This window comes from Cervus canadensis, chromosome 28 (assembly GCF_019320065.1).
Source record: "Cervus canadensis isolate Bull #8, Minnesota chromosome 28, ASM1932006v1, whole genome shotgun sequence".
NCBI lineage: Eukaryota > Metazoa > Chordata > Mammalia > Artiodactyla > Cervidae > Cervus > Cervus canadensis.
Genome location: NC_057413.1, coordinates 44,519,057 through 44,545,346, shown reverse-complemented (window position 1 = coordinate 44,545,346; position 26,290 = coordinate 44,519,057). Strand labels below are relative to the sequence as shown.

Here is a 26,290-nt window from a genome sequence, read left to right as displayed (position 1 = left end):
AGGATGTGAATTGGGGGGAGTGGGGTCAGGGGCAGAATGTCTTAAACTGGATGTGTCCTCCAAAAATTTGTAAGTTGACATCTAACCTCCAAAGTGATAGTATTTGGAGATGAGTCTTTAGGTCATGAAGGTGGGGCCCTCATGAACAGGATTTGTGCCCTGATTTAAAAAAAAAAAAAAGAGGCCAGAGAACTCACTCTCTTTCTACCATGTGAGGACAAAAGGAGAATCTGGCAGTCTTGACCCTGCAGACCCCTTGATCTCAGAACTCCAGCCTCCAGAAGAGTGAGAAATAAATTCCTGTAGTTGAAGCCATCCCATTCATGGCATTCTGTTATAGCAGCTTGAGCGGACTGATCATCATCCATAACAGAGGAGTCTTGGCTTCTGTCATGGTCAGGTTGGGCCGCCATAAGAGAAACCATAGACTAAGCAGCTTAGACAACAGGAATTTGTTTACTTCTGACAGTTCTGAAGGCTGGGAAGTCCCAGGCGAAGGTCCAGAGGGATCAGCTCCTGGTGAGAGCCTCCTTCTGATCTGCAGGTGGCTGCCTCCTCTGTGTCCTTACACAGCAGAGGGACAGCTCTGGTTTCTTTCTCTTCCTTTTCTTATAAGGGCACCGATCCTATGCTGGGGACTCCACCCTCATGATCTCATCCAAACAAGTTACCTTACAAGGGCCCCACCTCCAGATACCATCACGCTGGGGAATCGATTCCCACATATGAGTTTTCGGGAGGCACAAACTCTCAATCCATAGAGCTCCTAACTATAAACTCTAGATTTCTCCTCTGCAAACCTCCTTCCATACATTTTTCTCCTGTTGATCTGTCTTTACAGTAATGTGTATGCCAGGAAGATCCTGCCCTCGCCTGGCCCCCTCCTGCGCAGCCAGGAGCAGAGCAGCCCTGCCGCCTCCGTGGAGGACAGGTCTGTGGTCTTCTTCCCGCTCTGACTCCTGCGACGGCCCTGCCATGGGTGCAGCAGGCTGAAACCGCCCGTCGGCCTCTCTCACAACCCCGGCAGCCCCCCAGTGCAGTGGCCTCACAGACGGAGCCCAGGGCAGGCCTGCACCCTGGTACCCCAGGAATTCCTCACAGATGCCAACTCCCAGAGCTGAGGAAGTGTCCCCAGAGTCACTGGGGCCCCATGCAGGCAGGCTTGCTTCACGTGCATGTGTGCTAAGTCACTTCAGTCATGTCCAACTCTTAGTGACTCTATGGACTGTAGCCCGCCAGGCTCCTCTGTCCATGGGATTCTCCAGGCAAGAATACTGGTGTGGGTTGCCATGCCCTCCTCTGGAGGATCTTGCTGACCCAGGGGTCAAACCCAAATCTCTATGTCTCCTGCCCTGGCAGACAGGTTCTTTACCACTAGCACCACCTGGGGAGCCTGAGCTGGCTTCACGTGCATGTGTGCTAAGTCGCTTCAGTCATGTCTGACTCTTAGTGACGCTATGGACTGTAGCCCACCAGGCTCCTCTGTCCATGGGATTCTCCAGGCAAGAATAATGGAGTGGGTTGCCATGCCCTCCTCCAAGGGATCTTCCCGACCCAGGGATTGAACCTACGTCTCTTATGTCTCCTGCACTGGCAGGCGGCTTCTTTAGCACTAGCACCACCCAGGAATCCCGTGTGTTCCTTGTAAATCGATGTACCTGGGGCCACTTAAGGGAACAGGAACCAGCCCAGGGGCAGTTCCATGTAGCCCACCAGCCCCAAGCAGAGTCCCCAGGTGGGAAGGGATGGAGTTGATAGGCCCGGCCTCAGACTGAGCAAAGCTGATGCGGCCCCTACCCGCAACGCGTGTCTCCAGTGCCCTCTGAGTAGAGCACCCGCGATCCCTGCTTCACCCGGCAAGCCCTGCTCTTCTCCACAGGCTGCCCAGGGGTGAATTTCACCCACCACCACCCCCCACTCCACCCCTACACCCCCACTCTGGACGGAAGGCACAACTGCAGAGCAGCCCCCACCTCCCTGCCCCAGCTCTGCCCTAGCTCTTCTCGCTGAGCTGCAGTCAGAATGCCACATACCGCATGAGATGATAAGCAACCCTCTGTTATATGCAATCCTCCCCACCTCCCAAGGGAGTGGATACTGTCCACGCCGTGTGGAGTGACGGGTGTGAGGACAGATGCTTGCCAGAGCCAGGAGAGCACCTCGTTTGAATTTCTCAAGGAGGATTTCACGTCTAGGGGTTGGATGGAAAATGAGAAGGGAAAGGGGTACTTGCATCCTTCCGTTTTTAAAGGGGAAAAAAAATACTCACTTCTTCCAAATCTCATTGGCCAGAATCCAGTCACCTGACAACACATAACTGCAAAGAAGGCTGGGAAATGTAGTATTCTGAAAGTGGCAACTTGCTGGGCTAAATAGTAGGGTTCTGTTTTTAAGGAGAGAAGGGAGAAGAGTTAACCTCTGTCTCAGGAGCAACTAGCTAAGGGCTAGCTAAGCGGCTCCTCCAGGGCTGAGGTCATGGCCAGGCCCAAGGCAGGGAGGCCAGGGGGACAACTGGAACAACAGGGAGCTGAGGAAGCAGGAAGCTTCTACAGGTTCCTAAAGCCTCAGGCCAGGCCTTGTCACCTCCTGTGGGGTGGAGGCGGGGGTGCAATGGGGTCACGTCCTAGAGGATATGACACCTAAGCCGGGGGCTGAGGAAGGCAGGCCCACCACAGAATGGGCTTGGTTTGTGTCAGTTAGGGGTGGGGCAGAGAGGGGTGGGGGTGAGGGGATGGAGGAGGTGCTGAAAGCATGTGCAGCCATGCGAAGGTCTGGGGACGGAGCAGCCCAGGAGGAGGAGACAGCAAAGCAAAGGGCCGGAGGCCGGGAGGAGCCTGGTCTACCAGAGTAAGAGCGTGGCTGGAGTGCAGTGAGCAACCTAGGTCACACAGGGACGAGTCTGAATTTCATCCCAAGGCTGATGAGAAGCCATGAAGGGTTTGAGCCAAAAGACCAGGCACCACGTGCCTCGCGTGGGTGCAGGCGGCTTGCTGCGGGGGCTGCAGAGAAGCGGGGGTGAGAGCGGAAAAGCCATGAGCACGGAAAAGTGCCCTGGAAAGGTGAATCCCAGGGTCAAAGGTCAAGCATGGTAAAGTGTGGTGTGTCCTTGTCCCCAGCATCCCAGAGAGGCCAGTGTCATCTGTCCCTCTCACAGGGGACAGCCAGACGGACTCCGACATCCTGGCCTTCATCAAGGCCAGACAGAACATCCTGCAGAGGACAGGTAAGAGCCCTTTCCCCTGCAGCTCCTCCAGGACCCAGGTCATGGTCAGGCCCTAGGTTGGGGCGGGGGGGGTAAAGCTGGAACAACAGGGAGCTGAGGAAGTAGGAAGCTTCCGGAGGTTCCCAAAGCCTCGGGCAGGGCCTTGCAGTCACCTGCCTTGTCCACTGCTACCTCCTCCTGGAGACAGCCCCAGAAGGCAGCCTTGGACACACCGAGACGGAGGTGGCCAGCCCAGGGGCTCCTGCCTGCCCCACTTGGCAAAGCGCCCCTCCGTCCCCAGCTCTTTAGGATATCTGGTCACCTGTCCCCAGAGCCAGCTCCCTCCATCTGCCTGCTCCAAACAGGAAGTGCTGACCGACGGTTTGGGAACTCATTCAACCCGCAGCTCGAGATCTTACTCTCCTGTTGGAGCCTGGTTCTTGCCAGCAAGTTGTAGGTGTGAACACCACTTGAAGGCCCGGGCCCGAGGACATAGGAACAGTTAGAGAAGAAATATGTGGTGTGTCAGGAGCTGGAAGAGAAAGAGAAGGCCCGGCCTGGCCTCCGCCCCTGGCCTCCCCCACTTCCTCATGGCCCCTGCCCTCCTGCGCGGACAGGACTTCTTCCCTCTCCCTGGAGACCCGCAGGGCCCGGCCTCCATCCAGGGCCCCTGAGCCCAGCCCTGCTTTTAGTCTTAGCCTCATCCCAGTGATCCGAAGGCTATCCATCTGGCTTAGCGTCGCTTTCACACGGCTGCGAGGCACCAGACGGGTGAGACAGCCGCCTCTTGGACCCTCTAGGGGCCAACACCTGCCGTGAGAGGCCTACACTCAGCTTCACCTCCAATTCCCTGCAGGCTAGCCTGCAGGAGGTGTGCACACGGATAGAGGATCCGTGTCATATTGTCCTCCAGCCTCGCTGGGATCCAGCCTGCCAACTGTTCTCTCCTCACCACTAGCACCAGCAACATCAGCGCCGCCGTCCGGTCTCTGCTGAGACCGGGGACAGGCTGGCTCTGCCGCCACCCTGCTGTGACACCTGGTGACGTAACTCACCTTCTCTCATCGCAGCTTCCTTGTCTCAAAAAGAAAAATCTGAATTCAGATTCAGACTCTCCAAGCCACCCCCACCCCCGCCATCTCCCAAATACTCTAATGATACGTATCAGACACAGAGCAATACTGGACAGCCAGTCGGTAAATAAGCACTGTGTTTATTAGGCACCTTCTGTATGCCGGGCATTGCACCAGTGCTGGGGCCATATCAGTGAACAAGATGGAAGCCCTTGACAGGCTGGAAGGAAGGAGAGAGGCTGTGAACACATCCCAGAGACGTAAGGTCATCCTCAGTGCCTACAAGAGCTCTGAAGTAGCTGGAATACATGATGCATAGAGATCCCCAGAGAGATGCTTTTATCTGGGAGCAGAGAAGGGGGAGACTCAAAACTGAGGCCTAAGAGTAAGGATGACGCAGCCGTGCGGCTCTGGGGGCCAGGGCTCCCACGCAGCAAGGGGCCAGCCCGGAGGGGAAGGACTCAGCTTGGTCACGGGGTGGGACAGAGGCTAGCACAGCTGGGGGCGGGGGGCCAAGCCAGGGAGCAGGGCAGGATCCCACAGGCCTCCTGGGCCTGGCTTCTGCTCCAGGAGCGCACAGTGGGAACTCGGGGAAGAATGGAAACCATAGCGTGATGTGATCTGACCAGTGGTTTGGAAAGCTCAGTCGGGCCACAGAGTGTCGTGTGGGCCACAGAGGACCAGGAGCAGCAGTTCTCAGGGAAGTACCTTCCCAGGACAGTCCGGATGGCCCAGACTTACCGCTGCCGGCATGCGACATGTGGGGGTCACAAAGATTTGTTTATACACTGAAAGGAACGGCCCAGGATGGGGAAAAAAATGGAGGAGGATTTATGATGTGGGAAAGAGGACTAAAATGCAAGAGAACCTTCTTGGAGCTAGGAGACACCCCCACCACCCGGAACAAATTCATAAAATTCAACCATCATTTGTCCCATCCAAAAGTCTACAAATAAGCAATATTTTAAAGTTCTGTTTACTCAGCTTTTGTTTCACACATTAGCAACATGACCCTCCAGCCCACTCTGAAGAGAAGAGGCAGACATCCAAGGTCTATGGCAGGATGGCATCCTCCTGCTAACACCAGGCCTGGCTGATTCAGAAAACTGGGTCAAAGACTGGAGCACTCTTTTTTTTTTTTTTTTTACTATTTACTTTTATGTATGTATTTTATTTGGCTGCACCAGGTCTTCATTGCAGCACGTGGGATGGTCCATTTTCATTGTGGCACACGGACTCTTAGTTGCTACATGCACAATCTTAGTTCCCTGACCAGGGATCGAACCCGGACCCCCTGCATTGGGAGCGGCGTGGAGTCTCAGCCACTGGATCACCAGGGAAGTCCCCAGAGGTTAGGGCGCTTCCATTATGATGTTTAGAGCAGGCTACCAGTTACACGTTTTCTTCATGAACATTATTCATTGTGGCGCCCTCAACACGCCTGTAAGGCACACAGAACCACGAGTGTGATCCCCCTTTTGACAGGAGAGGAAGCTGAGGCACGTGCCCCCCCTCACCGCGCCCCCCTGCAATGGCAGAGCCAGAAGAACCCAGGCCTCCCGCGCCCTCCACTGGGCCCAGCCGTCTGGAAAGCCAGCCTGCCGGCGGGTGTTTTCCCTCAGCCTCCACCCTCCCTGCAGCTGGGGAGCTTTGTTCTCCAAACAAACGGCAGCCTGGAAGTAATTCATCAAAACAAACACGAATTCGAGGGTTCAGTTTTTATCCCCCAAGGGGAGGAAAATAATCGCGGGTTCCTCGTGACCGCGGGGCCCCAGGGAAGCTGAAGACAGGGTGACAAGGGGCCCCTCTCCGGCCAGGTCGGGGCTGCAGAGCAGCAGGTGCGGTCTCTCCCCACCGACGCACGGCAGATGGCCCCGGTCCACCACGCCGCGCTGTCTACACAGCCCACTTATCAGGCCTCCCTGTGGGCAAACACACGGGCCGGGCCCAGGCACCCTGCCCTCCCCGCCGCAGCCAAAGCAAACACTGCCCGCCCCTGCCCTGGGCCCCTCTGCTCTTAATTCAGTGGCGCTGTCTGGCGGGGCTCCTTCACAAGGCTCATTATGGGGGATTTGTGACCGTCAGCCAAGGAACAAGAGCCCGGAAAGGGTGATTTAGCCGGCTCTTAGGCTTCACCAAGGGCCAGGATGAATCTGTTTGATTTAGGATTCTTGGGGAAGCTGTGGAGCATTTCAATCCCTGCCAGGGGCACACGTGGACAGGTATATCTCCCCCGGAAGGAGCATTAGTCATCCACAGTGTCAAAGCTGCTGTTTCTAGCTGCCAAGGGTGACTTCGAGAGTGGAGAAAATGAGATTAACCCCTTTCTAGATCCCTCCTTAATCCCTGAGTTTGGAAGAATGTCTGTCTGGAAACTTGATGTTTGCTGTGACCCCCATGACCACAACACCCTCTTCTCCAGCCAGAAGGAGCACCCCCAAAGCCCGCCTGCGCCCCCAGCCCCAGCACCTCTGCTCTGAGAAGCCCCTGGCTCTCTCCTTCCATCAGGAGCCCTCCCAGAGAAACGGAAACAGTACAGATCTGGGAAGGAAGAGACCGGGACGTAAGGGCTATCCATCTCGGCCCTGGGCGACCCTGGGCCGCTCACCTCCTCCAGCCTCCCTGTCACCCCTGTCAGGCTCAGATTCCACCTTTGCCCCGGTGGGCAGCTCTCCTGAGACACGGTCCACAAAGTTCCCTCGTAACCTGCTGAGCGCCAGGGAGCCGTCAGCGGGGAAACTGGCCTGTGTGTGGAGACCTGATCCCACGCGGTGAGGTGCGGTGGTCGTTTCAATGGTGTAGCCGTGCCCTCCACCCTGGGAATCCGCAGTCACCAAAAGCCCGGCATCAACCGGCAGCTCCATTACTTAAAATGAGGTTCGTAGAGAATGAACGGGAACCAGCACATTTGTTGTGAATGGAGGTCGATCTGTGCGAGGAGCTGTGTCTCTGAATATTGTGCGCTGTGAGCCCATCCTGGGCCCTTTCTCAGCCCCACCCTCACCCCCAGTCCTCACCGCAGGCAAGTGTCTGGGGAGGAAGCAGTGAAAGCCCTAGGGGGGAGCTGGCTCCGACTCTGTGCTCCTCACCAGGAATCCTGGCCCAGGACGCTTGTCAGTGGTGCAGAAGAAGCCTCAGACCCGTGACTTGGTCCACAGCCACATGCATCACGGTCCCCAGTACCTGCCCTTGCCAACCCTTGGAACAGAGAGATGAAAGCAATGGGTTTGATCCTGGCCATTCTTCAGAACAGCCGGGGCCCAGAGATTCTGATTTAATCCGTCCTGAGAGTGGCCTGGGTATGAGGATTCCTAAGGGCGCCCTAGACATTTCCAACCTGCACCTGCAACCTGGGTTCCAAGCTGCCACCCAGCACCTGCTGGGAACCGTGGGTCCAGAGTGACTAGAACACATCACCTTCCCACGCTCTGGTGTGTCTGACTTCCTCCCTTCCTGGTCTAGGAGTCAATTAGGACAGCCAGGAATGTCTTAAAAACAAGGACTGGGCTTCCCTTGGTGGTGAAGAATCTGCCTGCCAATGCAGGAGATGTGGGTTCAATCCCTGATCCAGGATTATCCCACATGCCACAGAGCAGCTAAGCCCATGCACCACAACTACGGAACCTGTGCTCCAGAGCCCGGGAGCAGCGACTACTGAGCCCACGCACCCTAGAGCCCGTGCTCTGCCACGAGAGAAGCCCACGCACTGCAACTAGAGAGTAGCCCCCACAGAAAAGTCCGAGAAGCAATGAGGACCCAGTGCAGCCAAAAAATAAATAATTTTTTTAAAATAAATAAGGACATCTCAGGATTTCCCTGGTGGTCCAGTGGCTACGAATCCATATGCCAGTGCAGGGGACGCAGGTTCTATCCCCGGTCCGGGAAGATCCCACATGCCGTAGAGCAATGAAGCCCGCCGGGCCGCAACTACTGAAGCCCTCGCTCCAGAGCCCGTGCTCCGCAACAAGAGGAGCCACCGTAATGAGAAAGTCCACACCCCACAAATACAGAGTAGCCCCCGCTCAGCACAGCTAGAGAAAGCCTGCACAGAGAAGTGAAGACCCAGCGCAGCCAAAAATAAAATAAAGTTTTTAAATTTAAAAAAACAAGGACCATCTCCATTGAATTAGACAGTGAAGTCCACGGAACTAGACCTTGCCCATAGAACTAAATCTGGGGATCAAGGGTTCATAGCCTTGAATCGTTTTCAACCTCTTCCTCCCGGTTACTTCCCACATTCTCTGCGTCACAGAGAATCACCGATTCCCCCTCCGGAAGAGCACGCCGGCCACGCCCACACCCCCCACTCGAGGTACCCATGTCCACACCTGGATGCTGCAGCCGCCTCACCTCTCCGTCTCTCTGTTCAATGCAGTTTTTTAAAAAATACCGTGTTCTTTACCCGAGAACCTTCAGAAATTCTCATTATGGTAGCCAAACTTCAAGCAAATGAACTGCACATCCCCCATATTAGTTCTCATACTTTTCTGGGTCCAGTGAGTCTGAGTGGGACCCAAGAGTCTACATCTCTTAACAAGCTCCTGGAGATGCCCATGCCACTGGTCAGTGGACCCCACCTTGCAAAGCAAGGAACCACACTAGCTACTTGGCTTTTCCCAGGTACCTGGTCTACTCCAGTGATTTGGAAGTGAGAAAAGTGAGGCCCAGAGAATAGGCATGTTTTATCCAAGCTCACACCATGGGTTGGGGACCATCCTGGCTAGAACCCAGGGGTCTTGCTTCTTAGGCCAGAGAACCCTTTCTCCATGTCCCACCATGGGAAGCTTCTAGATGAGGCCACATGGTCAGGAGGAAACATCAAGGAATATAATGAATACCTGGGGCAAAAAGCAAGGAGCGAATCTGCAAGAATGAAACAGGTGTGTCAGCAAAAACCGTGGAGTTGGAAACCGTGGAGTTGAGTGTGGGTCCTGGCTCAGGGTGATGAAACTTTTGCAAAGAGCAAAGTAGGCAGGCATTTCCTACAGTGTTTGGGGAGTAGACACAGCCCCCTGGGAGTAAGGCCCTGAGCGGTGCCCCACCTGACACCCACCTACTCCCCTCGCCCTTCCATCCGAGAGGTCCGTGACCCAAGCAGGGCCTAACCGAGAACACCCATCTCCTTTCAGGTTTCCAGTAAGCACCGGCGGTGAATTGCGGCAGCAAGAACAGACTCCAGACAGAGGTCTCGGCTCCAACAGGGATCTGTGGCCTGCTGGAAGCAATTGGTGACCTGGATCCCAGTCAGGGGGTTGTATTTCTTTAAGGATGGAGCCCTGGATGCTGCCAGTGGGGCTGGGGCCAGGCTTACGGTGCTGTCCTTGCTGTGGGTGCTGGAGCCGTGGGCAGCCAGGCAGTGACGGGTTCTAGGGATGGAATGAGGGCTTTAGCTCACCCTTGCTGTGGTCTACACATAGACGACTACAAGCCTTTGAGATCCCGAAACAGTACCATCCTAGCGCAGTGGCAGGGAAGCTCACACTGGTAGAATGAGGCGGAAATGATAATGGGTTATCTTTAGCTATGGGGTTGGCCAAAAAGTTTGTATGGGTTTTTCTGTAACATCTTACAGGAAAATTCCAAATGAACTTCTCGGCCAACCCAATACTTTCCCGCCACTCCCCTGCCCCAGCCCCTGGTTGAGACGCCCAGAAATGGCTGGGGCAGCCACACAGCAGGTCAGACCAAAGACAAGACAGTGGACAGCAGCAGGGCATCTGGATGGCCAGCCCTGCCCTCCCAGGCCAGACTCCGCAGCATCACTCTCATGGTCCAGATAACCCACGGGTGACACCTGAATCAGCTGCGTCTCCAGGGAGCCACCCCTACGGCTGCACCCGGAGGGCAATGGACGGCTCCCGGGAGCTCCGCTGAGAACCGAGAGGAGCGGTGTAGGCGCCTTGGGCCTCCCCTTCATCCTGTGCCTCGGGGCTGGGCAGGGTTTGGGTCAGTTCTCCCCACTCCCACGGAGGACCGCATCTCAGGGAGCTCTCTCAGCACTCCTGGCCCAGGGCCAGCGGAGGGTGGGCCGCCCCCTAGAGGCCCTTGGGGGGACTGCCCCCCGCCTCAGGACGCCGGCAATAAGTCCAAGCCAGCTGCAGGGGGGTGGGCAGCGGGAAGGGGAGGGACCCTGGAAGTGCAGCTAACCAAATAAAAGCGCTTGTCCACTGCCCTGTCTCCTCCGGCCCATGAGTCGCCCTGGGGAGGGAGCAGAGAGAGAGTACGGCATAGTCAGTTTCCCCACCCACCCTCCCGACCCTTTCAGGTCTGGGTAACAGGATCGTGCAAGAGAAGCTAGGTGATTACATTTCAAAGCTCGACAGAGCTCCTCTGACCCACACCCGTGTTGATAACTTTAGAAAACTGAAGCGGGGCAGGGGTGGGCTTTCCTGGTGGCTCAGTGGTAAAGAATCCACCTGCCAATGCAGGAGACACAGGTTCCATCCATCCCTGGTCCAGGAAGATCCCACATGCCGAGGAGCTGCTAAGCCCGTGAGCCACAGCTCTTGAGTCGGTGCTCTAGAGCCCAGAGCCGCAACTACTGAAACCCCGTGTGTCCCACAAGAGGAGCCACTGCAGTGAGAAGCCCCAGCTCCCTGCAACTAGAGAAAGTCCGTGTAGCATCAAAGACCCAGCACGGCCAAAAATAAATGCATAAAATTATTTTTAAAAAAGAAAGAAAAATGAAGTGAAAGGGAGGTCCTGGTTGTTGATTATACAGCCAGTTAGCGGCAGAGGTCCCCTCCTCGGGTGGCTTTCCCTGATCACCCCAACTAGAGGGACACCCCCACCCTGGTCACCCTCTATCCCGTCACTCTATTATCTTTTCATCATTACCTGACATGTCAGATCTTTATTTGCTTTACTTTTTTTTTTTCCCCCTTTATTGGCCATGGTGCACATCTTGTGGGATCTTAGTTCCCCACCCAGGGTTTGAACCCAGGTCCTCGGCATTGAGAGCAAGCCGTCCTAAACACTGAACTGCCAGAGAATCCCCTATTTGCTTCTTCTCTAATGGTCTTCAGAGCCCACCACCACCAAGACTAAAAGCTCCACGACAATAAGGGATTGCCTGTCCTGCTCATCACTGTGTCCCCGGTACCATGTCCTTGGTTCACAAGTGGCAGAGTCAGAGCCACTCTCCTGCTTCTTGGGCCCCTGTGACCTCTCCCGGACCCACTGGGCATCCTGGCCCCCACGTGGCATGTGGCAAATCCTTGGGAAAGTCCACAGAACCAGCGAGGGGGGCGCAAATGGCCTTCACAGCCTGATTCTAGAAGCCTCCCCAGGAGTCCGCAGGGCACATACATGTTCTTTCTCTCTCTCTCTTAAGAGCCCCAAGGATGGCAGGGAGTGGGCCAGGCTCCCTCAGAAACAGACTCAGTGTACCCGGCACACCTTGGCACCCAGCCCTCTGGAGCTGGTTGGTCTGCGGACCATAGCGCTCCTGCCCAGAAGTTACCTCCCCGACCCAAGGGCCTCGTTGACAGGGATGTGTGACGTGGCCCCACGCAGAGCGCAAACCCGCTTCCTAGAACAGTCTCACTGAGGCCGGAGAGGAAAAGATGAGAAGAACACAGCCAGCCCCGGAAGTTGCCCCCTCCCCACAGAGGCTGGCCTCTGACGTGGACGGCCGCTCCCCCAGTTGTCCCGGGTATCTGAGTTCACTCCAGGCCGAAATGTGGCGTTTTTTGCAAAACATCTTCCGGAAAGCAGCCTGGCCAGTGATTTCCCACCTGGGTCCTACTAGGACCGAACTGGCTCTGCCAGTGACAGGAAGTGTTAGGAGGAGGGAGGCTTAGAATGTGGCTTTCTGGGACCTTGGAAAGGGGCTGGTTTTTAGAAAGCAGAAAGAGAAGTTGTGGTAGACTGAATAACCTGCCTGAATTCTTCACCCCCTATGTAACAGAGTTTTGGCCATGGCCTCGTCAGGGCAGAGTATGCCTCCCTCCCCCTTCAATATGGACTCGGCCCTGCAACTTGCTTTGGTTAGTGGGGACGTTGGCACCTATGGTACAAGCAGAGGCGTGAAATGTGCCGACCTGGCTGGGCCCGCCTCTTGCCAGGCTGGTGATCTCTGCTTGGCAAGAACATGCCCCGGGCAGGCGCTGGCCCCTCGAGCCCACACCCCAGAACACGCAGCGAGCAGACCCGAGCCCAGGCCACAGCCTGGAGTCGAGCCCCGCAGCGCTGGAGCCTGGATTCCCAGGTCTGCTGAGCCTCGGCTGACCCGAGGAGCCATTCTCCTGAGAATAAATGCTTGCTGTCATTGGCCACTACGACTTGCGGGGGCGAGACTTGCTACGAAGCATTAACTGTGGCAAGAGCCACTGAAACTGAAACCCAGAGATCGTATGTGAACAGACCCAGGGTTTCTCAGAGTTCATTTCCTTCCTTCTATGCCGCCTATCAAAAGGCACTTGAGGGTTTCCGTGCCGGTCCAGTGGTTAAGATAAGACCTGCCAACACAGACGCCACGGGTTCCATCCCCGCTCCGGGAAGGTCCCACATGCCACAGAGCAACCAAGTCCGCGCCCCACAACTGCCGACGCCCATGCCTAGAGCCTGTGCTCTGCCACAGAAGAAGCTCGGGCACTGTGAGGAAGAGTGGCCCCCACTCGCTGCACCTAGAGAAAGCGGCGAAGGCCCAGCGCAACCAAGAAATAAAACACTAGCAGTAGGGAAAGTCACTCAGTCCTGCGACCTCATGGACTGTAGCCCACCAGGCTCCTCTGTCCATGGGATTCTCCAGGCAAGAATACTGGAGTGGGTTGCCACTTCCTTCTCCAGGGGATCTTCCCGACCCAGGAATCGAACCCATGTCTCCTGCATTGCAGGCAGATTCTTTACCGACTGAGCTAGGAGGGAAGCAGGCACTTGAGGGTAGGCTGCATGGAGCTGGCACTTTCGGCCACGATAGAGCACCAGAGACCTGATGCAGCCTCCTGCGCTAAGCAACTGAAAACTAGACAAAACCCATAAAACAAGGGCTTCCCGACATGCGACCAAAGGCAGTACAAGACCTGGAACCCCAAGAGAAGAGAAACGAGTGAGGTGAGCCCGCTAGTCGTCCATGTGCAGGGCAGGCAGGCAGTGCAGGCGGTAACCTCCCCTGTCAGCCCTCAACTGGTAGGGGGGGGGAGTTGAGAAAGAAACAGCCCAGCCTCCTTCTGCCCCGTGGGACAACCCTGAGTGAGCCCTACACAGGTGGTGTCCCCCAGGGCCCCCACAGGTGGACCCCCTGGGTGCCCACAGCGAGCATCTGCTCCATCACACGTGCGGGGCTGCCCACTTTCCTCCCCTGCCCCCTTCCCCGCTTTCTTGGAATCCCTTCCTGGGGTCAGTTCCCAGATAAACCGCGCATACCCACATCTGGTCTCAGAGTCTGCTCCAAGGTCAATCCAACTCAGGCAAGGACATCTATTTCAGAGTCACGGCGGGGGGCTCTTGCATCAAGCTGTCTGGGCTGATGAGAATGGGAATTCCCCCAACTTCAACTAGGGCCCCCCTTCTCACTGGAGCTCAGGGAATGATCTCTCATGAGAAAGGAATCCCGCTGCCCCAGTAAACAATGGACTCTTCTGAACAAGATCAATAACAGGTGTGCTTGTCTGATTGTCCGTCTTCAGCCTCCTTCCGCTTGGCTTTGCCACCCCACCCCACCCCACCCCCCAGGGGCCACACGGCCCAGGGGGACACCCCCCTGACTCTCTGGCCAGCAGGGCACTCACACCCACAGGCCCTGCCTCCCACACGGGAGGCTCTCCCACACCCTTCTCGGTGGGGACACCGCCAGGAGCCCAGACAACCACACACCGGGCTTGTGGCTCCAGCCCCACGTGCCACCGTGTAGGTGGGCACCGTTAGGGCGGCAGGATCTGAGCCCGGAGCCCGCCACCTGCCCGCTCCCCTGCAGGGGGCGCACCTGGGCCAGGCGGGCCTCAGCCCCTCCCCTGATCTCTGGTCCAGAACGTGCCTTTCTCATTTGTGCAGATAGGCGCCTATCCAGCCACGCCGTGAGCGAATACCGATGTCTGACGGCGGCTGGGCGAGCTGGCCCGCCCTCCCCTCCCGGCTCATTCAGACGGAAAGAGGCCCGCGTACAGCTGCTGTTTGCTCTGCATCCTCTGACCACTGTACCTGAGATTGATCGGGGGTGGGGGCAAGGGTTGTTTTTCTTCTTTTTTCCTCCAATCTCCTTATTAGTTCAGCCTCAAAAGGTCCCTTATCACTGCCGGATGTCAGGCCACACTCTGCCAGCAGGCCTGGCCACGTTAGACTCTCCATTAATTGATTTTGCCCTCCCACCTTGGGGAAGCGCAAATCGGGGCTGCCCATTAGCAGCAATAATTCCCTGAAAGAGATGATAAATCATGCCCCATGTCTGTCCATCGCTCCCAGCGGAGTGGCGCCCACGTGGGGAGGTGTTCTGCAGGCAGGGACCATGTCGGATGAGCAGGGGAGGTCCCCGCAGGCCTGAAGTTTCCCTCCTAAACCTGGCCGGGCCGGGCCACAGCCAGGCAGAGGAGCAGACAAGGCAGGTGCCAACACACGGAGGGCACCCAGCTCGCATACTGAACGAGGGAAGCGGGAGTGGATGGACAGGCACTTGCCCTGAGTGCAGAGTGCTTTGGGGACCCATCGAGCTGAGCCCCTGAAATCCACCAGGAAGGCTTCATCCTTTAGCTCTGTGGTCCCCTTAAGCCAGAAGAGCTCCTGGGAAAGACTGTCTTAAACTCCAGCCAGGTTACGCCCTGTGAGGGAAGCCCTGGTGGCTCAGACTGTAAAGAAGCCGCCTGCAATGCAGGAGTCACAGGAGACTGGGGTTCGATCCCTGGGTGGGGAAGATCCCCCAGAGAAGGGAATGGCTACCCACTCCAGTATTCTTTCCTGGAGAATTCCATTGACAGAGGAGCCTGGTGCGTACAGCCCAGGGGGTCACAAAGAGTCGGACATGACTGAGCAACAAATACACAATGCTCTGTGAGAGGAAACAGCAGCAGAAGGGAGAAATGAGGCGAGGCCCTAAACAGTGGGGGGCGAGACCTCCCAAAGGAGTGGGGTCTTGGCCCACAGTGAGCCTGGCATCCTTCCTGTCCAGGCCCTGAGGGAGCCCTGTCCACCTGCCACTGACGGCCCTCCCATCGTGCTCACCCATCTCCCCCTTCCTTTCCTTCCACCTGAGAACCACCACCACCACCTGCAGACCACACTCAGCAAGGATATTCGCACAGAAGAGGTTGCTAAGACCCGCCCAAGTCCCCAGACAGCAGCAGGTGAGCTTTCCAAATGGTAAAGGAGAACTCTTCACATACTGAGCTTCTCCCAGGCAATAAAATAGGATTTGATTATCACACGCCTGGCAGGTGTGTAAGCATAACCCTAGCTTAGAGCCAGGACCGAGGGTGAGATGTGTGACCCAGATGCTTGCTTCTGCCCCAAGACCAGCGGGCCTCCCAGCATGGTGCTGTCTGGGAAAGCTCTGGGCGTGAGGAGGGCCTTACAGGAGACGGCTGTGGACCCCCAGGTGGCCTCAGGGACCCAGAGCCAGCAGGACTGCAAGGAAGGCACCTGCCACCCCCAGACAGGGCCCCGACTGAACCTTGAACTTATCTAACCATTGAGAAGTAACAATCCCTAACTGTGGCTTAAACAAATCAGGCTTAGGTTTCAAACCTGTTTAAATCTAGAGGTAGGCGTGTGTAGGAATCAGCTGAGCATCTTTGCGATGCTCTTGACCTTTCCCACAAGGACACGGGGTGGCTGAGCAGGGGCCAGCATCTGCGATCCCCTGATCCCCTCCCCCTCTCTGGGCCCCTCTCCTCCACTTTCACCTGTGTTTGCTTCCAATGGCCTGGCCGCACCTGGGGCTCCTCGGTGGGCTGTCCACAGGCTCCTGGAGCAATTTTGCCCGCAGATGCAGAGCTAGAAATGCCAGAATGACTGCCTGGGCTGAGAAGATGATAGCCCGGCCTCCCTGCCTCCAGCGGACTAACTGGGTGCACTTCACCCATCAGGGCTCCCCGGAAACCAGGGGAGGACTGGGCGACAGTGCTCTGTTTAACCCCTATGGGTCTTCACTTCCTTCACTGCCCATACACAAAGCCCCCTTGCAGGGCTGTTCCTGAGACAGTGAGGAGCAGGATTATCATGATGGGTGAAATCAGCCAGCCTCCACTGCCTGGGGCTGACGTGTACAAATGTGGGGTTCTGTTCGCTGAGAAGGCGGGAAAAGCTATCAGCGTGGCAACTCGTGTCTGCGGGCGCAGCTCGTTACAGGAAACGCCAGAGAACACAAGCAGATTACTGACAACCCTCACACACTGCTGGTAGGGATGTAAAATGGCACAGCTTCTTTGGAAGACAGTCTGGTGGTTCCTCAAATAATTAAACACAGAGTGATCATGTGACCCAGCAATTCTGGGTCCTAAGTACACTATAGGGGAGAAGTGAAAAGTTACAATCTCACTAAAAGAGACTCGTACATGAACACTCATAGTATTCATAACAGTATTATTCATAACAGCCAAATATCTATCAACTGATAAACTACATAAAATGTTGGTACATATCCATGGAATGAAATACTATTCAGCCATAAAGAATGGACTGCTGACACTTGCTAAATTTTGGATAAACCTTAAAAACATTATGCTAATTGAAGAAGCCAGACACAAAAGTCCACATATTGTATGACTGCATTTAAATGAAATGCTGTCTAACAAGGTCCTATTGTATAGCACAGTGAACTACTGATATATTCAATATCCTGTGATTATAAAGGAAAAGAATTTTTTTTAATGTATATATGTGTGTAACTGAGTCACTTTGCTCCACAGCAGACATTGGTACAATGGTGTTAATCAACTACACTTCATTTTTTTTTTAAATTTTCAAACATGTCCAGATTAGGGAAATCCTGAGACAGCAAGTTAAAGGTTGCCAGAGGCCAAGGTGGCAGACTGGATGGATGGGGGTGACAGCTAAAAGGTACAAGGTTCTGCTCTGAGGTTTTAAAAACATTTTAAAATTGATCTTGGGATAGTTGCAGGCCTCTGAATATACTTGAACAGAGAAACCATTCAATTATATACTTTAAGTGTGTGAATGGTAGCATGTGAGTTATTAAAAAAAAAAAAAAGCTGCTACAAATACACACACACATGCAGAGCGAGAGGAAAACACCCTCAATTCCACCCACCCAGAGTGAACCACTGCTAACGCCTCCAGGCCAGGAGGTACTTTTTATAGTTTCTTTTTACTCACACATACGTCTCACCGACGTAGCCTCCCAAGGGAACCTGCTAAGGGTTTCAAGTGAGGAGGGTTTTCAGCAGATACTCTAAAGCAAATGCTTCCAGTTTATTAAGAACATCAACCCTCACACTTTTCCTGATCCAGACTGTCATTTGTCCGTTTGCTTTCTCCTGATTTGTCACCCAGGTCCCTCATCCTCGGGTTCCCCCAAGAGGCGGGTCCACCCTTCCAGCCCCACTTCATAGCCAAGGCAACTGAGTGCAAGTTCTATGCACACCTGTTCTGATTTCTTCCCAGCTCCTGAGCCTGGGGCTCGGAAGACGTCATGGGTGAGAAGCTGGGAGCATCCGATTTGGTCCCCAAACACCCATCCGACTTGGAGGCAGAAAGTGAGACATGAAGGCCTCGGGAGGACTGTTAGGTCTCTTTGAGGGGTCCCTGCCTCTGACCTGCTGCTCTCCATGGAGAAAAAGAAAAGCCCGGGTGGGGGGTGGCAGACCTGTTTGCATTCAGGGCACTTAGTGCAACCAAGCTGAGCTGCACTGTTCAAACAGACTCCCCAGCCTCCCAACACCTGTGCCGCCAGGGAGGGTGAGGCAGGCAGGAGGCTGGACGCAGGTCCCCGGGCGCTTCCCGCCTCTGTTTCCACAGCCACCCCCACGGCCCTGGCACAGTCCTGGGCCCGCCATGCCCCGCGCCGGGCTCTGCAGCCGCTGGGGCGGCCGGGTGCTGCCCCTGCTCCTGGCCTACATCTTCTACCTGCTGCTCGGTGCCACCATCTTCCAGCTGCTGGAGAAGCAGGCAGAGTCTCAGTCCAGGGACCGGTTTCAGTTTGAGAAGCTGCGCTTCCTGGAGAACTACACCTGCCTGGACCAGCAGGCTGTGGAGCAGTTTGTGCAGGTGAAGGGGAGAGGCTCATGTGGGACAGGGGTGGTGGGGGCGGGGGGGATGCAGGTCTCACCGCAGGTCCAGAGCCATCACTGATGGCTGAGGCCCCATTTGGAAGCCGAGCGTGATGGGAACAGAGGGCCAGGGGAAACCTAGGCACAGATTCTGGCCTCCGGGGTCTATAACTGGATTGCTGTGAGACACTGGGCAAGTCACTTAACCTCTCTGGTCCCCTTCTAGGTGAGGAGATGTTTGAGAGCTGATTAAAAGCTCTTTCTAGGCGGCCACTTGCTGCATAAACGTGAACCGTGTGTCAGGGCTATCAGCATTGTACACACTTCTGCCCCCACGCTCCGGAGCTTCCCCTTCCCCGGCTCCGGGCAGCTTCTTCCTCTGCCCTCCCGCTAGCTCACCTCCCCGCTCCCCGGGGTGCTGACCACACCGCGGGTGGGAGACGCAGATAAAGGTCAGGAGCAGCCACCACACCGGCCTCCGTGGACCTGGGCTTGATGAGCAACCTCCAGGGTGACTGAGCCCCACCCCTCTGGGGCCCACAGGGCGTCTCTGGTGACAGAGTGGGTCAGACCTGCTTGGGTCCCTTCTGTAGAAACTCTGGGGCCCCAGTCCCCTCTCCCCCAGAAACCAGCCAAAACCAGGTTGTTGTGGGAGAGGGTGAGACCAAGAGGTCCAGTGGGGGACAACGCCCACCGCAAAGGAACAAGCCAAGTGCAGATTCATCACAATGACTGGTCTGCACCGAGTGTTTATAATGTGCCCCAAACAGCAGGGAGCAGGGCCATCACGATGGGGTCCGACCAGTCCTGGTCCATCCCCCCGGGCCCAGTGCTTTCTATGTGTTTCCTCATAATTACCTATTGCCACCACTCTCTCAGATTTGCAGGTGGGGACTGGGCAACAGAGAGGAGAAGTTATGTTGCCCAGAGCTGCGTAGTTAATGGCAGAGGCAGAACTGGAACCCAAGCCAGCTGCTCCTCGCCACACAGGTTAACCTAAGTGCAGAGGGCAGCTCTCAAAGTCTGGGCCCTGGCCTAGCAGCATCAGCCCCACGTGGGCGCTCCTTACAAAGGCCATCTCTCAGGTCCCACCCCAGACCTCCTGAGTCAGGAACTCCAGGGGGCAGCCGGGGCAACAGGCTGTGTGTTAACAAGTCCTCAGGCCACACTGATGGACCCCCAAGATCAGGGAATAGCAGGCCTAGGAGATGGAAGGTGGTCTGGCTGGTCAGAGAACTTTCCAGAGCCATGAGAGGCCCTTTCTCCCAGGAAATGGGACTTCCGGCCTCAGGTTTCACTTCCTTGCTCTCCAGCAGCACAGGGCTGGGACCACAGCACCCCAATCAGGGCTGAGAAGGGCTCAGGATGGGGAGTAAGGCAGAGGCCCTGGAACCGCCCCCCACCCTCAGCTCCTGGTTGGAAGCAATTCCCGGAGCTGCGGAGGGAACAGGCAAAGGACTGGTAGCTGGTATGCAATTAAAGGCACAGGCTTGACTGCAATCCTGAGGGACGTGCCACTGATGAAAGGCCCCCAGACCTCCCCAGGGATCCTCAGCATCCTTGGGAGGGACCCTCACTTGCCAGGGGATGTCCAACTGAGAGGCAGAAGAATGCCAGGGTAAGATTACCAAAGAACACACATGATGGTCATCTCTCGGTGTCAGCGCGGGATTGCTTCCAGGAACCCCAGCGGATGTTCTCCTTGTCCGTGAATGTGAACCTAGCTGGTGTGAATCTCCTGGATACAGAGGGCCTGCTCTACTGTTCAGATGACAATGGAGGGCGGAGCTAAACAATAATAAAAACAGTATTGAAGCAGACACCATCAGGAAACTTGCCCAGGGTGCAAGTCTGCCTTTCTCACCTGGGCGCCAGGATTCTTGGAGAAGAATGGACAGTCCGTTCGCACTGGGAGCCCCGCCCCCAGCACCCTCCGCATTGCGGCCCCGCCTCCGCAGGATGGAGACCCCCAGGCTGGCGGAGGGGACAGCCGGGTCTTAGGGCCAGTGCTGCTCCCATGGGCGAGGGTCTCTGGGGAAGCGGGCGTGTTCTGGAATGTTCGGTTCTGGCCTCTCTGGGTGTGTGGGAAAGAGAAAGAGACCAAGGTTCACATGAGACGAGGCCAATTCTGCCAAAGTGAGGAGAAGCAGACAGCCCCGGTCACGACATCCAGACTGGCCTGGCCCTCAGAGGGGTCACCCCCAGCCCCAGCAGAGCTTGCTCACCAGGCCAGCGGGGAAACGGTTCCCACAGGCGCTGGAGGCTGGAGCTTCCTCCCGCCCCGCTCCCCCTGCCTCCCTCCGGCTTTTGGGGCTCTATCAGGTGGCTAGGCTGCACAGCTGGGGCAATTCACGGCTACAGGGGAGGGGTTTGGGAGCAGACGGGGGCGGGTGTCCTGCCCACCTCCGAGAGGGCTTGGCGGGGTACAGAGGGGCTTAGGCTTGAGTCTGCAGGGTTCAGGTTCTATAAACAATAGCATGCACACATGCGCAATATACGGCACACATGCACACACCACATGTATACAACACACCACACATATACACAACCAACACACACACACACACACACATAGGAGACCTTTGCCCTGGCCTCTGATGGAATTTCTCCTATAGACCTGGGACTCACCAGGGGGCAGCAGAGGGCAAGCCTTCCAGCTCACCTGGAAGCTCAGAGAACTCGAGGTCCTCTGTCCACCATCAGCCCCAAGAGAGGGCAGCCCCATGGCCTTCCTGTGGTCCCAAACCTCATGTTCGCGAGTACACCCTTCCAGGAACATCCAACCTGAAGTCTTCTCATTGTCCTGGCAACCCCTGGGGTCTCACCCTCTTGGCTCTAGGCAATATCTCCCACCTGGACCACTCCATAAGCACCGTCTGCCCCCTTGGGGCCATCTCCCCCCCACTAGCCACACTTAAAGCCCATATCACACTCAGCCCTTGGCCAGCGAAGCAGGAAGTGAGCTTGGAATTCAGCGACCTTGGGCAAGTCAGCCACTTTGAGCTTTAGTTTCCTCTTCCATGAAATGGGAATGTAACTAAGAACTTCCCCTGAGACAACAGGGGAGCACTCAGTGGGGAGGCTGGCCACCAGCTGGTGCTGTCAGCAACCTCTTCCTCCCACCCCCTGCTGCTCCCCCAACCCAACAGGTCATCATGGAAGCCTGGGTGAAGGGCGTGAACCCCAAAGGCAACTCCACCAACCCCAGCAACTGGGACTTCGGCAGCAGTTTCTTCTTTGCAGGCACGGTCGTCACCACCATAGGTAAAGCGTTGGGGTGGAGAAGGCCACCCCCAGCACCCCCACTGAAGTTTGAGTTCCCCAAAAGCAAAGGCCGAGACAAGGATGTGGTTTATCTCGGAGACGATTCTGGGAAGCAGGAGAAGTGGGAGAGTGAAACAGGAAGAGGAGATAGGGCAACAGAGTTTGCAGTGATGAGCAGGGGACTGGTTAGGGCCACTGGGTCCAGCAGTGCTGGGGACCCTCTGAGAAGCCAAGGAGAGCCCAGCCAACCGGGGAGGAAGCAGGCTATTTATCTACCGACTCCTGCCCTGGCTGGTTGAGGACTGAGTCCGGATGTATGAATCCTCCAGCATTTCGGACCTGCCCCCAGACCAAACATGCTCCTGTGGCCGGAAGAACCCCTCGGGTGGAGAAAGAGGCAGGGACTTGGGGTGGGGAGTCCCCTGTGTGTCCAAGAGCTGTCCACTCAGCTGCAGCTGCTGTCCCGGTGTTCCCAGGGGACAGAGCACCAACAGCATCTGCTCTACTCCCTCGGCCAGAAAACCCACTCCCCCTCCCACAAGGAACCCCTCCATCCCACGAAGCCCAGTCTCCCCATTCATTCAATTAAGTTCGGTTCCACACACCGTCCTTGAATTCAGGTGACATTAAAGCAGATAGAGTGGAGGTGGCAGAGTATGACCTTGGATCAGACCCAAGGATAGAGTGTAGATAGCAGAGTATGACCTTGGATCAGACCCAAGCTTGGCTCTCAAGGAGCTTCTGATCCAATAATGAAGGATAAGATAAGCAAGCTAAAAATAGGAGCACAGGGCAAACTAGATAGCTAGATAGGAATGACACAAAGCACTGTGGGAAATCACACCTGGTAAAGAGGAAGAGCCTGGCAATCAGGAGGGCTTCCTAGAGGTGGTGTTTTTGGAGATGAGCCTTCGAAGGATACTTACCGATCGAGATCATTCTAGAAGAGGTTGAGAAGAGTGTTCATGGGAACAGAGGAGATTTCCCTCCAACTCCCCCCCAACCCCCCGGCCTTGCACCTCTCCTCCCTCTGGTGGTGGAAAACCAGCCTCTGCTAGAGTGTCAGGGGGGCCATTCCGAACTCTCCCTTCCTCATATTTGCACCCTCTCCCCCACCTGCAGGATATGGGAACCTGGCGCCCAGCACAGAGGCAGGCCAGGTCTTCTGTGTCTTCTATGCCCTGGTGGGCATCCCTCTCAACGTGGTCTTCCTCAACCACCTGGGCACAGGGCTGCGTGCCCACCTGACCATGCTGGAGAGGTGGGAAGACCAGCCCAGACGCTCCCAGGTAAGGTCCTCCCTCCCCACAGCCACACTGGGACAGAGTCTGTTGCAGGTCAAGTCCCCCAGAAGCTGACACGGAGACAGAGATTGGCTAGCAGGGTGTTAGGGGTCGACACCCATGGAAGAAAAGGACCAGGAGGAGCGAAATTGTGATGCAGGCTGGACAAAGCCTCGGCCCACCTCTCAAGGAGCTGGGCAGGTTCCGGTGGCACAAGCTGTCCCACAGTGGGCGCTGACGTGGCCAGGACTCTGCCCCAGCCTCAATCGGGCATGGCAAGGTGTGCCCTTGGCCCAGACTGAAATACACCCTGAGCGAGAGAGATGGCTGGAGGCCACCTGCTGGAGGCTTGGCTAGGCCTTCTTCGAAGGGGGATCTGTCTGGGCACACACTTCCGTGGTCATTAGAGAACTCCAGTAGCCATCTCCACACCACCCTGAGCACGCCCAGGGCCCACCCTGTCCTCTGGTCCCTTGCAAATCTAGGCAAAGAGGCAGAGGTGTAGGACTGGGGACAGCTCAGTGACCGTCTTCCATCCCAGATCTGAGTCCTCGGGGTCCTGCATGTGTGGACACCAAACCGAAAGGCATTTCCTACTTGACCCACCGATACAATCCCGCTGACCAGCTCTTTCTCTGGCCCGGACAAGATCTCACACACACAGAGACACAACCCCTGCCCCACAGGGACCTGACTATGGCCCAGCCCGCTTCCTAGCTCACCCCAGACCCCCTCCCCTGCTTATAACCACGGGCCTTCCGAGCAGACTCAGAGGCTCCCCTGCTTCCAGCTGCTGCAGACCCTGGGCCTGGCCCTCTTCTTGGCACTGGGGACGCTGCTCATTCTCATCTTGCCGCCCATGATCTTCAGCCACGTGGAGGGCTGGAGCTTCAGCGAGGGCTTCTATTTCGCCTTCATCACCCTCAGCACCATCGGCTTCGGGGACTATGTCGTCGGTGAGAAAGGGGCAGACACAGATCACAGGGTTGGGGGCCACCGGGATTCAGGGGAGGGGGAGATGTCAGCAGAGGGAGGGGGGTAATTCTTGAGGACCAGAGAGCCCCTGGTTATTCAAGGGAGACAAACACTTCGTGACGCTGCTGCAAATTCTCACAGCAGCCTCAGAAGTCACTGGTCTGGGAACCCATCACCCTTCCCCCGCCCCAGGGGCCTCGCCTGCTGATCCTTATTAGGGGGAGGCTGGTGGGAACCCTTTCGGGACCTGGAGGATGGCTGTCCCTCAGACCCCTGGCACCGATCGTGTCCCCCTTCCCTGCCAGGCACGGATCCCAGCAAGCATTACCTCTCGGTGTACCGGAGCCTGGCGGCCATCTGGATCCTCCTGGGCCTGGCGTGGCTGGCGCTGATCCTCCCCCTGGGCCCCCTGCTTCTGCACCGGCGCTCCCAGCTCTGGCTGCTCGGCAGAGGCCTCGGTTTCAAGGAAGGGGGAGCCCCCGAGACCGATGGGCTCCCTAGACCTCAGAAAACTCCCATTTCTGCATGAGCCCCCCCCCAAAACCATGGCCGCAGAAGCCCCTCCCAGCATCCTTTGTCCACCCCATAGGCCCCCTGGATTTCCTGCCACACCTCCTCCTCGGCCAACCCACTCACTTCCCAGCCAGAGCTGGTCTCAGGAGCTCTCCAGAGAGAGAAAGGAGACAGGAGGGCCCAAGAAAGTGACAGAAAGGAGACAGAACGGGAGACAGATGTGAGCTGTGATCCCTGAGCCCCTCCCTCAAAATTGACCTGAGGGGACATCCCTGGTGGTTCAGCAATTAAGGCTGTACTCTTCCAATGCATGGGGCGTGGGTTCAATCCCTGGTCGGGGAACTAAGATCCCACATGCCGTGCAGCATAGCCAAAAAATTAAAAAAAAAAAAAAAGTTGAATCCAGACCTGGATCATTATGACCAAATCTCCATCGCGCTTCCTGAACTGCACCCCACGCCCCACCCCAGAAGATCTCATACAGGAGGGCACACAAAGGACCACTGAATCTGCCGCATCTGACTTGTGTGGGGCGTCATCAGGCCCCCAGTGTGTGTAGGGCGCTGGGCCAGGCTCCAGGGCAGCTACGGTGACACTCCTGCCCCCCAAGTGGAAGGACTAGACAAGCAGAGAGGCAACTCCGACCCAGTGGCCAAAACCTCACGGCAGGGGCAGACCAGGGTATGATGCGAACCCATGGGACCCGCTGACGCAGGCAGGGACTCTGGAGTCATCATCATGCAAAGAGGACGCCTGCCCTCAGGAAGCTCCTAGCTGGAGGGATGGGCAGGCTGCCTCTAAGTCCGCCAGTTCCCCTTGCCTAGAGGTCTAGAGCTGTCCAAGAACAAGGCTTCAACACTCCTGGGCGTCCCACCCACTTTCCCAGGGAATGGCCTCCCTTGACTGCCTCAGGGCACCCTTTGATCTCATTACCCCTTCTGGGCTCTTACCAGCCCTTCCAAACCCTCCCTGGGAAAACACCAGCCAGCTGATCCCAGGAGATTTCCAGGAAATGAGCTGTGAGGAAGCCCAGCCTCCACTGGGAATACTTAATGCAACTTGGCCTCTCCCCGGCCAGACTGTGACACCTATGGCCAGAAGGAAAAGACAGATTTATACCAGTCCATCCCAAGGCCGGGGCTTCCCAGGTGAGGGCACTAGTGGTGAAGAACCCACCTGCCAATGCAGGTAGATGTTAAGAGACGTGGGTTCAGTCCCTGGGTCAGGAAGATCCCCTGGAGGAGGGCATGGCAACCCACTCTAGTATTCTTGCCTGGAGAATTCCAGGGACAGCAGAGCCTGGCGGGCTACATACAGTCCACAGTGTCGCAAAGAGTTGGCCACGACTGAAGTGACTTAGCACACACGCACAAATCAAAAGGCCCGAGCTCACCAAGGACTGCAAACCTCTCTCACCAAGACAGACCAGGGGCCTCTGGACAGGACTGAGGTCAGACCGTGAAGCCGAGAAGGCTCTAGGTGGGACACCCAGGGAAGGATCTACAGCAGCAAGACACCCGGGTTACACCCAGGACGTCCTGGCATGGAGAAGAAGCCTGAGAAAAGGGGAACCCCCAGGACTCTTTACATTGAATCCTTCCTCCATCCTGGGTGGAGAAGGGAATGAGGTGGGGGGGGGGGGGGGCATCTTCAGAAGCAGGGAATGGACAAGCCCACTGGCCAAGACTCCTCTTGCCTCCCAAGTTCACTGGGCAAGTGGCGATAGATTGCTGGGATCTCTCATCCTTGGGTATATAAGGCAAGGATGGTGATGGGAGAGATCCAGAGAGGACTTGACGGGCAGCGAGTCCTTGGTGATAA

General features: G+C 56.4%; 2 protein-coding genes across 2 annotated transcripts in view; both read left to right on the top strand.

The window, feature by feature from the left end:
• The window catches only part of KIF6 (kinesin family member 6), a 393,571-nt gene extending 387,492 nt beyond the window's left edge, over positions 1-6,079 (top strand). Inside the window, exons 20-22 of the mRNA XM_043450851.1 lie at positions 842-931; positions 3,117-3,223; positions 5,761-6,079. Coding sequence (XP_043306786.1) covers positions 842-931; positions 3,117-3,223; positions 5,761-6,059 — 496 coding nt within the window. The 3' untranslated portion in view covers positions 6,060-6,079. The remainder of the gene's footprint in view (positions 1-841; positions 932-3,116; positions 3,224-5,760) is intronic.
• Positions 6,080-18,219: 12,140 nt separating this feature from the next.
• KCNK16 (potassium two pore domain channel subfamily K member 16) lies at positions 18,220-24,882 on the top strand. The gene is made up of 5 exons (XM_043450807.1): positions 18,220-18,432; positions 21,584-21,698; positions 22,821-22,987; positions 23,772-23,937; positions 24,262-24,882. The coding sequence occupies exons 1-5, from the start codon at positions 18,220-18,222 to the stop codon at positions 24,483-24,485; spliced, it is 885 nt and encodes a 294-aa protein (XP_043306742.1). The 3' UTR covers positions 24,486-24,882.
• The last annotated feature ends 1,408 nt before the right edge of the window (positions 24,883-26,290 follow it).

Excerpts from the sequence above, each read along its gene's own strand:
- KCNK16 (XM_043450807.1), top strand. The coding sequence starts at position 18,220 with ATGCCCCGCGCCGGGCTCTGCAGCCGCTGGGGCGGCCGGGTGCTGCCC. Across the intron at positions 18,433-21,583 it reads CTGTGGAGCAGTTTGTGCAG|GTCATCATGGAAGCCTGGGT; the intron begins GTGAAGGGGAGA and ends CCAACCCAACAG. Across the intron at positions 21,699-22,820 it reads CACGGTCGTCACCACCATAG|GATATGGGAACCTGGCGCCC; the intron begins GTAAAGCGTTGG and ends CCCCACCTGCAG.